Source organism: Leptosomus discolor, chromosome 2, assembly GCF_034619465.1.
Source record: "Leptosomus discolor isolate bLepDis1 chromosome 2, bLepDis1.hap2, whole genome shotgun sequence".
In the NCBI taxonomy this organism is placed as follows: Eukaryota; Metazoa; Chordata; class Aves; order Leptosomiformes; family Leptosomidae; genus Leptosomus; species Leptosomus discolor.
Genome location: NC_141392.1, coordinates 47,394,449 through 47,409,064, shown reverse-complemented (window position 1 = coordinate 47,409,064; position 14,616 = coordinate 47,394,449). Strand labels below are relative to the sequence as shown.

The following is a 14,616-nucleotide window of genomic DNA, read 5'->3' as shown; positions in this document are numbered from 1 at the left end:
AAAAACATAAGAAGGTAACAGATTCCAACTCCAGCAGTCTCTAGTTTCATTACTTTCTGACATTCAGTGCAGGTAATACAGCAATGCTTTTGGCAAGAACATATATGCCCCCTATAGATTTAATGTATTCTAACCACAGAAAGATGGAAATAAATTAATGGCTCATTAAATAGTACTAGAAAACCTGTATTACATCTTTCAATAAATATATGTTTACATACACAAAAAGCAAATATGAAACTATTCTTTAAAACTTAAACATCCTTCTGTCCAAACCTGTTTTCTTTTAAACATAGCTCTTTTAGCCTGCGCAACAGAGATCGCTCCAAGTATTTCCTGTCCTGAGCAATGTTCCCTCCCCAACACTCTGTCCCTTTGTCCCACAGCTTTCCCAAATACAAGACTGAAAGGTTTTTAGAAAAAGTGTAGGATCTTATTCTGAGTTTATGATAACGTATTATGCAAACGTATGGCACTACATACATGACTTGTAATAATGTTGTTAGAATTACATTTGTATTTTAGAAGCTGGATCATAAATTTTACCTTCTTTAGAAGTAATGACATTCTGCTTCGGAAATACTATTAATACTCAATTCAATATATTATTTTATATATATAATTAGATCTACAAAGGTAGGTAAACATGGATGATGCATCTTGACCATTTAATGGCTTCCACATAACTAAGTACAACTGAGAAGTCAGCATTTTGTTTGGTCTCTTAAAATTTGTAAATTCAATTAGCCTTTAATTTTCTGTTTTTAAAGGCCTGACTGTATATCTGACTCCACATCCAAATTTCTACTGTCATATCACATCAAATATGATAATTTTGAATACAGATAAAGCATGGCTTTTTATTCTGAAGTACCTAATTCAGCCTTACCTCAGTGTTCTTAAATCCCACAGTTTGATGCCATCACCTGCAGCTGTGGTCATGAAAAGATTGTAAGCTTCAGGTTGCTGAGTGCTGAAGGATGATCCCTGTAAAATATGAAATCAGCTTCAGATAACTATTCTCATGGCACTAAATATTTATAGAATCATAGAATATCTCAAGTTGGAAGGGACTCATAAGGATCATAAAGTCCAACTCCCTGCTCCTCGCAGGACTACCTAAAACTAAACCAGATGACTAAGAGCTTTGTCCAACACTCCTTGAACTCTGACAGGCTTGGTGCCGTGACCACTTCCCTGGAGATTCTGTTCCAGAGACTGACCACCCTTTCAGTGAATTTAGTCCATTTAAAAAATAAACAATAAATGTTTGTTCGGTTATGTGATAAAAAGCTTGTCTGCACACACACAAAGGAGCACAGAGGAAAGTCAGCATGTGGAGGAACCTCCACAACTTAGTCAAAGAAATGGAGCACTGCCTCGACTCCTCTCAGTGTTGTCCCAGGACAGCCATGAGCCCTTTGGTCCAGGGGTGATATCCACCATGATGAGTCAATGCGAAAGGCTTTCTGGGTCGTCTCACAGACTGATGGGGATTACTACCTATCAAGGTATGGGATCCATTATGGGAGGTAGGGGAAGATCCTTTTGTGATTGTACACAACATTATGGGATGTTTAAAGGACAAAATAAGGGCAAGGAAAGGGAGGGATCAAAGTGTAGTCCAACATTTAATTATAAGCCATGTTTAGCCTTAGCATAAGTGGGCACACTTTCCATTGACTTCAGTAGCAGTTGCATTCATTCATAACAGGACTGATTTTGGCTTTATACCTTTAAATAATTAAATCCAGTCTATCTTTAAACCTCTTATATCCACATTGGCAAATCCTGGCCTTTTTGCTGGCTACAAACTTTGTTCTCCAGAGAACTAAATGTAAACAGTTAAAACTCCTTCTTTCCTTTCCCCACCATTCGCATTCTTGATTTGGCTGAATACATCACAGAAACCTCAAGGCGATTTCCTGCAATCAGTGTTGACTGCCAGGAATCTTCTGTTCATTATGAAAACTGGCGTATATCTGGAAAATGCTCTAGTATTTAGTCAACAGAATTCCCCAAATGGCAAGACAAAGTGGGGCACTTGGCATTAAAAAGACTGTAGGAGCTTTCACTTAGAGTTAAGCAAGTTTCTTTCCTAATCTAAAGGTTACCACAGCCTAGATGTGCTTACCACCATTTTAGATGAACTAAAATGCACTGTGTAACAGCTTTCTCCACAAAGTCTACACATTCCCACGTTAGGCATGTATAAGGATAAAAAATTAGTAATTGTGGAAGAGAAGGACAGTAGTTGTCCAAAGGATAATATTCATTAAAAGTTACAGAGTACTCTGTGTTTCTGAAACTTTTGCTCACCATCCCTTTCTTCAGTCAGCAATGAACACAGTCCAATACAAAAAGTTCTACAGACACATACACATTTACTTCATGCACTACTCCTTTATTTTGGAATACACTAACAGTAATACAGGTAAGACGAAGTGTAATCCCTTTTTTCCTTCCCTGCCCTGACATTTTGTTAGTTATATACTAATATAAAGCTATCATTGTATCTTCAAACTACAGTTGCAACCGAATATTGCTGTAGAAGACAAAAAAAAAGATATACTACTTGGGATAATATGCAAGCTGAATTTCATTTATCCCTTTTGTGTTTGATATTCCATTATTATATGATAATTATAATTTATGAGAATCTAGTGCAAAAAGCAGCATATTCCAACACACTCTTCAAACTATATTCTTTCATGCTAAGAGACAAATCACTTGCCCTTGCCCCATCATCTTCCTCATCCACCACTGTAATCCCTTCTCAGCTTCCTTCTAGACCAAATTGCAACTTCCACATAAAATTTGTCCCCAAGAAGGACATGGTTCAACAGAATCCCTATCTCATCCACTAATTCCATATGAACACCATTGATAATCATCCAAACAGAACAGGTGGCTTATGCTAAAGCCATCAATCAATAGATGTCTCAGAAAACACTCCACATCTTCCAGGCAAGTACCTACCTTCAGACAGGTTTGTCACTATGGCTAGGAAAAAGTTAACTTGCTGAAACTTATGAGTTGTCTGTTAAGTTTTTCAGCCTTCACATCATGTACATTTCCTAATTAAAGGACCAATGAATTTTGAAACAAAAGGGCCGGGGCAGAAAACTAGAAACTTTGTTGTTTCTCTGAAAATGGATGTAATCTAATGGTGTTTGCTAGCAGAACATAATACCGTCCAAATATTTGTGGTCAATACTGATAGATTCCTGTTCAAAGAAAATGTTTTGCAGCAGTACAAACATATTGATGACATTAAAGCTCTGAATCTTTGTGGCCTGATCTCAAATTGTCTTCTATTTCTGTATTTCAGAGGCTCCTAAACTCTAAGACAGGAACATAATTTTGATATTTCAATCAATTCATTTTACTACTTTTCTTAAAAGTTAGTACGCCAAACAATGGAACCATGAAAAACCACTTAATACTTTGGTAATCACTGATAATCAGTTTTCATTAGGTGATGTTATGTATCAAACCAAAATCATCAAGTTGGAAATCACTGGTTGAATAAAACAACTCACAGAAATGTAAATCCATTGTTTTCAGCTTAGGATATTTGCCAGAAGAGCGATATTTGCTCATTGCCTCAGAAAGAGCTTAATGATATCACTTGGGTCTAGTAACACCCTGTGCGAAAATATCATAAGCAGTTCTGAGAGCAGGGTCTGGAAACTACACAGAGGTTCAGGGAAAAAAGTGGAGGGTCCCTCAACACCAGCCTGTCACTGAAAAGTGGGAGGTTTCCAGGGCTGAGCAGCTCAATGAACCTCTTTCCCCCAGCTCCTAAGCAAATGCTCTGAAAAGCAAGCTATTACATGAACCTGCAGCAGTATCACCACCACATCTCCACAGGACCATGTATTTAGCCCAGTTTCACGATAAAATTATATTTATGCAACTGTATTGTCTTCTGATTCCCATCCAGAATATTTTTACCCTGCTTCTCTATTTCAATCCAATCTGACAGTTCTTCCCTAGGTGAGGGGCTTTTTGTCATGATTTTGCCCAACTTCCTCCTTTCCTTCTACTGTTTTCCTTCATCCAATACTTTAAATTTGTTGCAGCCCCATAAATCTAGTCTAAAATTGCCTTTTTATAAGTTTCAGAATATCTATCTCCCATCTGAAAGATGCTTGCTACATTCTTGCTCTGATTTCCCTTCCCTGCTGTTAGCAAAATAACAAAAATTCACAACACGAAATACTGTTCTGTAGAATATAAGGGAAGACCTGAAGAAAACACAATCAAATCACTGAAATACTATAGATGGAAAGGTACAGTGCAAAAATATTTATCTATCTTTTGGCATACACTATACACACTGTATATATATAAACATACGTTACTTTTAACCACTGTTGCAATTTGAGGTTTTGAAATCAAACCAGGTAGTATTAAGACATTTGGCTATTCCTACAGTTAATAAAGATAATGAAGGAAAGATTAAGTCCAGCAATAGATACTTTCCATCCTGATGCAATGCTAGTGTGCAGATATATTTTCACTGTATTCATTATTATTCACCGCACTGTACACATCAAACAACATAGGGCAGCTTCTTACCTTGTGCAAATAAGGAAACCACTGCCTTTAAAGATTTAACAGACAAGATTTTTTTCTTACATTTCTCTCTGCCCTGAGTCACAATAACAACTACTTTTTTCCCCAGCTTCTATTGAATTTTTATAATTTTTTTTGTCAGGATTATACTTTAGAATTTTTAATTTCTGAAGTAATCCTTTGCATTAATAGCTGAGTTTAAGACGGGAAGACTTTCTAACTGTGCTACTGCATTTAATTTAAAGATGTTTATAATTTCTTCATGCTAAAGCAGAAGTCCCAACCTTCTGGGATTGAGCTTTATTGGTGCTGCTCTCTTCACTTCCCTGCATCCTTCTCCTCCCCCATGGACATTACCTCCCCAAACCTAGTTTCTTCCGGTCCTTGCAATGGTCTCCTCTGGACCCTTGCAAGACACTGAGGTTCAAGGAGATGAGAAGGGAAGATATAATCAGGGCAAAGGAGCTCTGGGAACAACAGTAATCTACGTGGTTGTGCATGACTGAACACTATGGGGTGGGAGGCGGCAGGGAGGATTCTACTAGAGTAAGGGAATTAAGTACGAGAAGGAGGAGAAAGTAAAGAGGTTGTAGGAGGTGGAAAAGTGAGGGCTCTTAGCTGCAGAGGCAGAGCACCTGCCAGAGAGATACAGCCTAGCTTCAACTGGTGAACTAGTTTTGGAGCTGTAAACTGGCCAAGTGGCCCAGGATCAGAGGCTCGGGCTTCAGCCACAGGTTGGTTATTCTGGAAATCCAACAAACTGACAGGAAGCTTCAGGCAGCACAGTCATCGCAGAGGTTTGTCAGTGAGAAAGGGAGAAGAGTGACAAGATAGAAGGCAAGCTGGAAGTCACATCTGGTCGCTGCCACTGTTCTTGTGTCCAGGAAAGAGGGATAAGAGTCAGTAAGAAAGGGCAAAACCAGCACCAGATTCACACCTCATCTGAAAATAAGGACAACTGCAGTAATTTGCTGGCCTACAATAGCAAACACTCCATGTATTTATTCTATGTATCTACACTGTGTGATTACATACTCTACATTCATCTGCAATATTTCACAAAGTGTTAACAAGAACAGAGCTTACCTGGCATAATTTAAGTTTCAGATAAGGGACAAGTTTTCATCAACTGTACTTACAACTGTACAGAGGCTGCAGGTTGAATATCTCAGGCAAGGATACAGTTTGATTCTACAACCTAATTACAGTCAGGAAGATTCAAAACATTCCTGCTAAAGAAAGATAAGCTGTGGCAAATAATGACAGTAGGGTGGTTTACCATCTTCAGCATACCATTACTGGATCAAGGCTTCATCACATTGATAGTGCCATGGCAACAAGTGATGTGCTATACTCTACTAAATGTAAAGTGATTGTTCTGACCACTTATGGTCATTAGTGAATTTGTGGGTGGGGGTGAACTCAATGATTTTAGCCACTGTATTTTAGGCAGATTTCAAGAGGAGTAACTATAAAGGCTTCTACTCTGGCTTCATTGCAATTACTGCAGATTTTGATAAGCAAAGCAAGGGTTTCTTGATTCATGAGAGACAGAAAACTTTTCTTTTATTTAACAGGCCACCACAGAGATATTTTCAAAATTAGACAAGAGAGTAAGGCAACCAGTTCTTAGATTGAGCTGGTATTTAAATGTTTGACTGTTCCTCTGAACATTTCCCTATAGCACATTCTAAATTTCTGTTGCGTCATGCAGATAACCTGTATTTTTACAGAAACACTGATTTAGCAGCAGCTTATATGCACATACAAGTAATATGACAAGTTTATTTCATTTTCATTCCCAGTCCTTGCTTGATTAATAAGTCATACAGACATAGCAATACTTATCTTCTAAATATATTTTCACTTTTAAAGTACTAAAATTCTAAAAGGAAACAGGAATTTCAGACACTCATTAAAATGTGTGTCCCACCCTATCATCTTCTAAGAGATACACTTTGTAACAGTCAGCGTGGCCAAATCTTTTATATGAATATATATATGTATATACATACATATATTTGCAATATTTCCTGCTAAACTGTTCTGGAGGAAAATTCAGAATACTGTTCTATTATATACGAGACAATGTTTGCTGTGAAGAGAACATATTCCAAATGATATAATAAACTTAATCATGTATAGTGCAGGCTGAGATGAATTTCACACATTGTCAATTCATGCATCCAATCTCTAGAACTGACCAAAAGAACAATTTAAAATCAAAAAGTCATTACATTCAAATTATATAACTTGCTTACAGCTGCTGCTGTCCAAAACCAGAAATAGCAGAATGTCGTGCTGGTCACCTATGTTTCTAGAACATCCTGTGTATTTAGTAATTTGCTAACAGGTTTCTCCCACACTTAATCAGAACATATCTTCCTTAGTGTTTTACAAGACTTTCTAAATAGATTTTCTTTTTTTATTTATTAAAAGAGTAATTCTCCTGATTGTCCCCACTTACTACTGTCCAGGTGGCATCACAAAGCAGTCTTGGAACATGGGAACTGACCTGCATGAACCTAAACCAGAAAATGCACTTCAAGAATATATATATATAAAAATCACTAATGAGCACTCAGTCCACAAGACAAGACTAGGGCTAGTCCAAAGGAAAGCCTTCATAAATTTTGTTGGGTAGGCACTGGATCTTCAGCATCAACTGTTTCACTCCACAGATTTGCTTCTACTGCACCACCCCTCATCACTAGCTAACCTTAGATTCCAATGTGTTTCACACTTCAAAACAGGATGTAATTTACACACAGCATTCTGCGTATTTTTATAAGCCTGTGAAATATTTTAGCATATTATCTTAATGTAAATGCACTGAGTTATATTTACTCTGTTTTAAACTATAAAACTGTAACAAAATAGTTGATGTGTAATTTTCCTATTGACTTATCTAAAGTATTAGTTTTATATAACTGAAAAAATAGAAAACCTTGATCTATAATTTACCCCAAAAATGGTCAATTTTCTTTGCTATACCACATACCTCTAAGTTTTTTCCCCAAGTAAACACTTGCCCACAGCTTTAAAGTTTTTCTTGATTAAATAGCCTGAAGCCACTAAGCTGACCAAGCACAAAGAAAAGCCAGAACTTTAAGCCTGTATGTGTTACAAACAGTAATGAAATAGTTAGCATGATTTTAAGTGTTTTACCAGATCACATCTCTCAGGAAAATCCACAAAGTATTTACCACAAAAGTAGTAATAAGGAACTGTTTTAAACCCACAGAAGCAAGTACTTTCCAATTGGGAATGAAGAACCATACTCAACCAAACCTAACACAGTAGGCATTCCAGTGTATGGTACCATAAGACCTCCAAACATCCAAATCAATCTTCAAGTGAAGAAAAGAGCAAGGATGAGGGTTTTCAAGTCATCTGTTGTATTGCAGTACTGAGCAATTATTCGTTTTGGTTGCCGTTTCTGAAGTTTCAGAATAAATCAGACTACTTCAGATTCTACTTTAGAGGAAAGCAGTTACATAAGGAAAAGTTAATGCTGATCTGCAGTATTCCAATCTGGTGCAAGTAAGGCAAATGGTAACATACACTTCCCTCATAGCAAGCTTGTTCAGTCATTCTTACTGCTCCCTGCTTTCCACTAGAGAACAAATGAGATCTGGGTACCTTTATCACGCAGACTTACAACCTTGCCCATCCTTCCCAACATATAAAAAACTCCATCGATTACTATGAATTATATTTTTAGCCTCCATTTTCCTTGTTGTTGGAGTCGTAGTGGTACTACAAATAAAATTAAAGTATATACCTTATTTTGGCAGATCTGATGGACTGATCTAGTATGAACTTCTGGTATCACTGCTGTGCTACAGCCTGCATTAAGGTCAAAAATTTCCAATGCTCGGTTGCTACCAGCTGTAATTACGATATCTGTACAGTTCTCTGTGTTAAAGTCAAACTGAACTAAAGGAACAAAAGCATATAGACAGACAAAAAGATAGAGAAATCAATATCAAGACTCTGTTCTATTTAGTGCTCCATGAACAACACCAGTCCTAAAAAATTTATGTCCAAGGCTGAAGTTCAATACCACAAAAAAAAAACCCCACACCTGCATTTTTACTCTAATAGAAAAAGAGTAGTAAAGAATCAAATGCTAATTGCTTTAACTAAAGTTATTTCCTTGTCATTAAGTCCAAAGAACTATAATAAAAATACAAAGGATACAAGAATAGAAATCATTTACTGCTGAAAGGCTGGTAATCTCCATTGTTGAAGCCATGGGAAATTTCTGTACCAATTTGCAAACACTTCTCTGTTTGTATCTGCAAAAAATATAAAATGAATGCTAGTGTTAATGAAATAAGTTATGATTTGTGGCCACCAGTAAACTCCCATTGGAATCACAAAGCAAAACAAAATGTTTTCTCCCATTCCTAAGTATTGAAGCCACTGACCTTTTGACTCATTGCTGAACTCTACCAAAAAACTTGGTAACAAAACCCATTTGGGTGAAAAGAAAGACGATATTCATATACATAAGACAGGTCTTCCATTAACACAAAACACTAACATAATCCTATATATATATATATTGAAAATGTTGAAGAGAAAAAACAATGGCTTCAGACTCATTTAAAATATCTCACAACGCGGAACTGTGTTGTGATTCAATGTGCTTAGATCTTTCTGCTTAGTGAAATACATCAGCACAGACAACATGGATCTGATCTTAAATCCACCAAAGTCAACAGAAAACATTCCTCCATGGATATGGATATGTTGGGCAAGAAAAGTGTGATTTTCATAGAAGCCGTCACCTAAGGAATATAAACAGAGCTGTACTGGGTCTTGCTGGGGTGGAGTTAATTTTCTTCATAGTAGCTGTACAGTGCTGTGTTTCATGTTTGTGACCAAAACAGTGTTGGTAACACAACAGGAGTTTAGCTATTGCTGAATAGCATCTGCACAGTGTTAAGATATTCTATGTTTCTCACTGTGTCCCCAGAGTGAGTAGGCTGCAAGAGTGCAAGAAGCCAGATGGGGACATAGCCATGACCACTCACCTGAATTATACAAAGAGATATTCCACAAAGCATAATGCCAAGCTCAGCAATAAAACTGGTGAGGAGGAGTTTTTTGAAAGCAGCCATTGCTCGGAGGCTGGCTGGTCATCTGTCAGCTGGCGGGAGCAGGTGAGCAATCACTACTTTTGCATCGATTGGGGTTTTTTTCTTTTTTCTCCACTTATTAAATGGTCTTTATCCCATCCCATGAGTTTCCCTCACCTTTGCCCTTCCAATTCACACCCTCATCCCACTAGGGGATCCCACTGGGGGAGAGTGAGTGACCAACTGGGTGGGGTTTTAGGTGCCAGCAAAGGTCAACACACCACAATGGCCCAAAATATCTATATTATATTCTAAATGCTGACACTTCTATGCAGTAAAATAATTCCAATGTAACTGTAAGTATTATACTTCCATTTTAGCATGTCTGTCTAATGACATAACAAATCTCCATGTGGGACATACTTGTAGGACTAATTACTTTTTCTTTCCAACAATGCCAAAGTTTGCAAAACTGAGATCATTTGATAAAAGCAATATATTTATCAGCCAGACCAGTTCAGAAGAAAATTGGTTAGTGATTTGCTATTGCCTTTCTTTGAAATTCTCAATGATCTGCTGAGCTTTTTCCAGGTAGACATTAGAGCTACTTCATCAGTGATGGTGAAGCAGAAGGCAAAATACAGTGTTTTGCAATTTAATCCAAGAACATTTTGTGGTTTCCAGAAGTATTTTATTAATGTAAACTACAGAAATAAACTGCTCTAAACTTCAGGAAAACCTGATATATATCCATTTTTAGGTAAAGATATCCAAGCTAACTTTAGATAAGCTGACTGAGATAATAGGAACAATCTAATGTAGGCAGCATGAAGCTTCCTCTGGTCTAATTCACCTTGCTGAAAGAGGCTTACTGAAATGTTAGACTGCTCCCAAATGCAAGAACAATTGTTTTCAGTTAGCTCTTCTACAGTGCAGTCTGCTACACAGTTAAACACCTCACAGGGTGTTTTCCAGACAGAATTTCACCTAGAAAGCAAATCTTCAACCAACACAGTAAACTGAGATTCATCAAATACAAGTTAGGACAAAACTGAACCAAAGTAACAGGAGGAAAAAAAAAAAATAGAACAGGAGCAACTATTAGCAAAATAAGAGGAATTTTAGTATATTTAAGACCTTATATTTTTTGGACACAATGCATTTGCCACATATCCTATACACATTAATTTCAAAGTGCAAGGCAATTAAAATTCAGCTAGGCCTTGTGGACACACCAAGCTGGACACTACATTAGTTTATGTCTCTAAGAGATTAAAGTTTATATAATAGTTTGGGTTAACTTTTTATTGCTTTAATAATATCCCCATAAACTAAGAGTTAACAGGCAACACAAGGTAGGTAATCAGGTGGTGGAAGAACGGTATTGCATAATTCAAACAGACACAAGATTTTAAAATAAAAATGTACATTGAAACGTAAGCAAAAGTGCACAATCTACATTTTAATTTAAAATAATTTCCTGTTTCCTCTAGAAAAGATTGTTATATATCTTAGAAAGGGCTTGTTGAGGAATTAACCAGAGGAATTAATCCAATAAAGGTCAGAAGGTGTTGTAATGTTTATCAAGATAAAGGTGTGAAGAGCATACAAAGAAAAACCTTTTTAGATTGTTGAAAGATATTACAACTTATCAGTAAGAAGGCACGTTTAAACAAAACAACTGCGGTTTTGTCTGCAGAAAATCAACAGATTTCTGTCAATATAACAAAGGTTACTTTGTAAGGAAAAAAAAGAAAATAACAAATAAGATAAGAAATCTTCAAAAGGAAAGAAAAAATATTTTTATTTTCCCATCAGAAGGGCATTCTGAAAATAAAGTTATATACAACTATGTTAAGAATTCCATTTCAGGTCTGGCCACTTTCCATAGATAAATTTGACAGTCCACCATTAGCAAAACCAATTCCTTTGTCACAGGCTTTCCAATATGAACGCGTTGCCACAGACAGTTGTGAAGTTGTTTTCAGCTATTAGAAAACACTACAAACCCTACAAAACACTGTGCAGATGAAGGCCAGGAGTGTGAGGTGAATATAGGCAAAATCCCATCTTACAGGTCAACTAGAGAGGCTATTGTAGCACAAGCATGCCCTAAAAATTGTCTAAATTAGACCAACACCTCCTCAAGACACAGAAAAGCTTTTGACGGAGGCAAAAAAAATACAATGGATGAACAATATCTTCTTACTACGTTTTTTCCAGGTCTCCAGCTCTATGCATAGCACATGATCTCAGCTGACAATCCTATAGATGAGGTATCCAAATAAAATCACATTTGTGTTGATATACTCAAAACTACAATTCTGTTCTCCTTTAATGTCTTCAGTCATTAGAATTCTGACAACAGTGTAAGTGATTAATCTCTGCAATCTCTTATATCCTGGGGATGTAATAAGTTTTGGGGAATACATTTGCAGCATACAGTTATTTTCAGGAGACTGGTATATCTTCAGAAGTAAAACAGAAAACCAGTTTCTAAGATATAAACATTTCCTGCATTGATTGCAGAGACTGATGTGTCTACTTTCCAGTAGATTTGAAGTAATTTGCTGAAAGTATTTTTCAGGACACCCAGATAAAGTAGAAACATTTTTATGACAGACAAAAAACTTCAACGTATGGAAGTATGTTACTATGCTAAGACCAGAAGACGAATAGGCACCTAAAAATAACTCCCAAAAAAGCTTGATGCAGATCTGACATTTAAAATGTTAAGGAAAACGGCTGCATCTGGCAAAGTCAAAACTACATGACAGACAACAAACACCATCACTATAACAGATCATAAGGTTTCAGGCTATTAAAAACATTTTTATATGCACTGTAAAAATTAATCTTCAAACAGTAGTCCCATTAGACATTTCCAGGCACAGGCTTGAGTTCAGTAAAATAAAAAAATCAGTTACATGAAAAGGAAAAGAATCACTTCATTATCAGGAAAGCTTAGAGTTTATCATAACTGAAAAATATTGTCTCTTACACTATGAAGGAGGGTGGATGTCCTTCGCTGACCCTAGGTAATGAACCTTAAGACACAAGAAAAGCACGGGAAAATTTAAAGCATTTAGAGATTATTTCTATTATACTGTTGTTAGAATTTTTTTTATAACTTCTGTAGTTCTCATCTAGTTTCCATTCTGTTTCTGATAAAAAAAAACAAAGACTGTTTAAGCTCATTGATCTGTTGGCTAAAGCTCAAAGGAACCAAGCTTGAATATTCTTATTGTCATATTGCTGAATCAGGTTTGCATAGCCCATTTACTTAAGAAGTTTATAATGGTTTAAAGTCGTATGTATGAAAATAATTATCCTGTTAAATATTAACTTTCCAGAAGTACCTGGAATGAACATTCTCCTATGTACTATTAGCATGCTAAATTTTAAGCCCACTTAGCATGTCCTTTGCTCTATGCATCTATAATATATTCTGGTTTAGTTTCCCATTTCATCTGAGTAGATATTTTATCATTACTTTCCTTACTGTATGTATGATTACTACAAGTTGCTAAATATAATGGCTTTAAAAGGTACCATTCCTGCTAACGAAACACAATTTTATCCATTTTAAACTCCTTTTAAATTGCTCATGCTTATCTTTAAAACAACACATAAAAACTACAAAAATGAGATAACAACCCATAGATTTTTTGTTCTGCTCAAATTCTCATCTGATTTACAAGTAATCAAGAATTAAAGTAATAATAATAAACTGAAAAGCAAATATTTACATTTCATATCAGCATGCACAACTGCTGATGAGAGTGGAAACTCAATAGTTAGCAATTTTGGAGAATGTAAAGAAAATGTTTAGATTGTGAATCATTTTAAGATTAATCACAGAAGCAGAAGTCAGAAGATCTGTATCCTATTCCCAGAACTGCAATAAATCTCTTCTATGACAGTTGTAAATAAGGATACATTTAGATAAGCCAATAAGAAATATAACATTCTTTCTTCTTATTTCCACTTCTCAGTTTCACATTTAAAACTGAACCACTATTTGACCATTTAATTAAGTTGTTGTGATACTTAGTTAATTAATACTTATGGGGAGTTCTTTAAAAACTCTTCACAGAGAAACAGTGATATGATTGGTCATTGTACTGTCTTCACCTCTGAAATACAGTAGCAATCTATCAGTTAGCGAGACTGCATTGCCATGCCCTTCTAATTAAGGGTATAAAGCATGCTTTGGGGTTAGTTCTACCGTCTTCTTGAATCAGTTCCACTCAAGCATTCTTCCAAACTTGACTCAGAAGGCAGAATGAGAGAGTTGTGAAAAACAAAGGGAGTGATGCAGTGTTCCACAAAAAAAAAAGAAACGCTGGGAAATCAGCTGGAGGGAATCCACAAGAAAATGTCAAAGCAAATTAACCTTTAATAACTTTTTTTTATAGATATATACAACCAGGCCTCAGACTGCTTTGTGGATTTGTTGTAATGTCTGCGATTGTGTGTTTGACATTTTGGCATTACATTAATATCCCAGAGAGTCTAATTGCATATGTTTGAGTCAGTGTTAATGCATCAAGAAATACTGAGAGCATGGCAATAACAAAATCCTACTATAAGCAGAACCCTACATACATACTTTAACAGCTTTAAACCAAGTTATTAGATACTTCTAACAAAGCAATTGTAACAACACAGAACACAGCAGAAGTTCACTGCCCAAGTCCTTCCAAAACTGCTTAAGTGGGTTCTACAATTACATCAAGTTCCATACTACCTTTAGATTCTGAACTAACTTAAAGGTAGTTCATATGAGTCTTCCACAACAGTAACTGCAGTATGGATTTTCTTCAGGTTACTGGATACTTTCCTCTGGGAGGCACCGGTATTTATTAAAAAAATAAATAAATAAAAATAAAGAAAAGAAGGAGCTATCTAGAGCCAGCACATTATATACTACAATACATGTTCGTTA

At 36.1% G+C, this 14,616-nt stretch overlaps 1 protein-coding gene across 1 annotated transcript in view; it reads right to left on the bottom strand.

Moving 5' to 3' along the window:
- The window catches only part of WDR27 (WD repeat domain 27), a 68,284-nt gene that overhangs the window by 26,768 nt on the left and 26,900 nt on the right, over window positions 1-14,616 (bottom strand). The window contains 3 exon segments of the mRNA XM_009960892.2: window positions 890-987; window positions 8,366-8,487; window positions 8,785-8,882. Of these exon segments, the coding sequence (XP_009959194.2) occupies window positions 890-987; window positions 8,366-8,487; window positions 8,785-8,882 (318 nt within the window).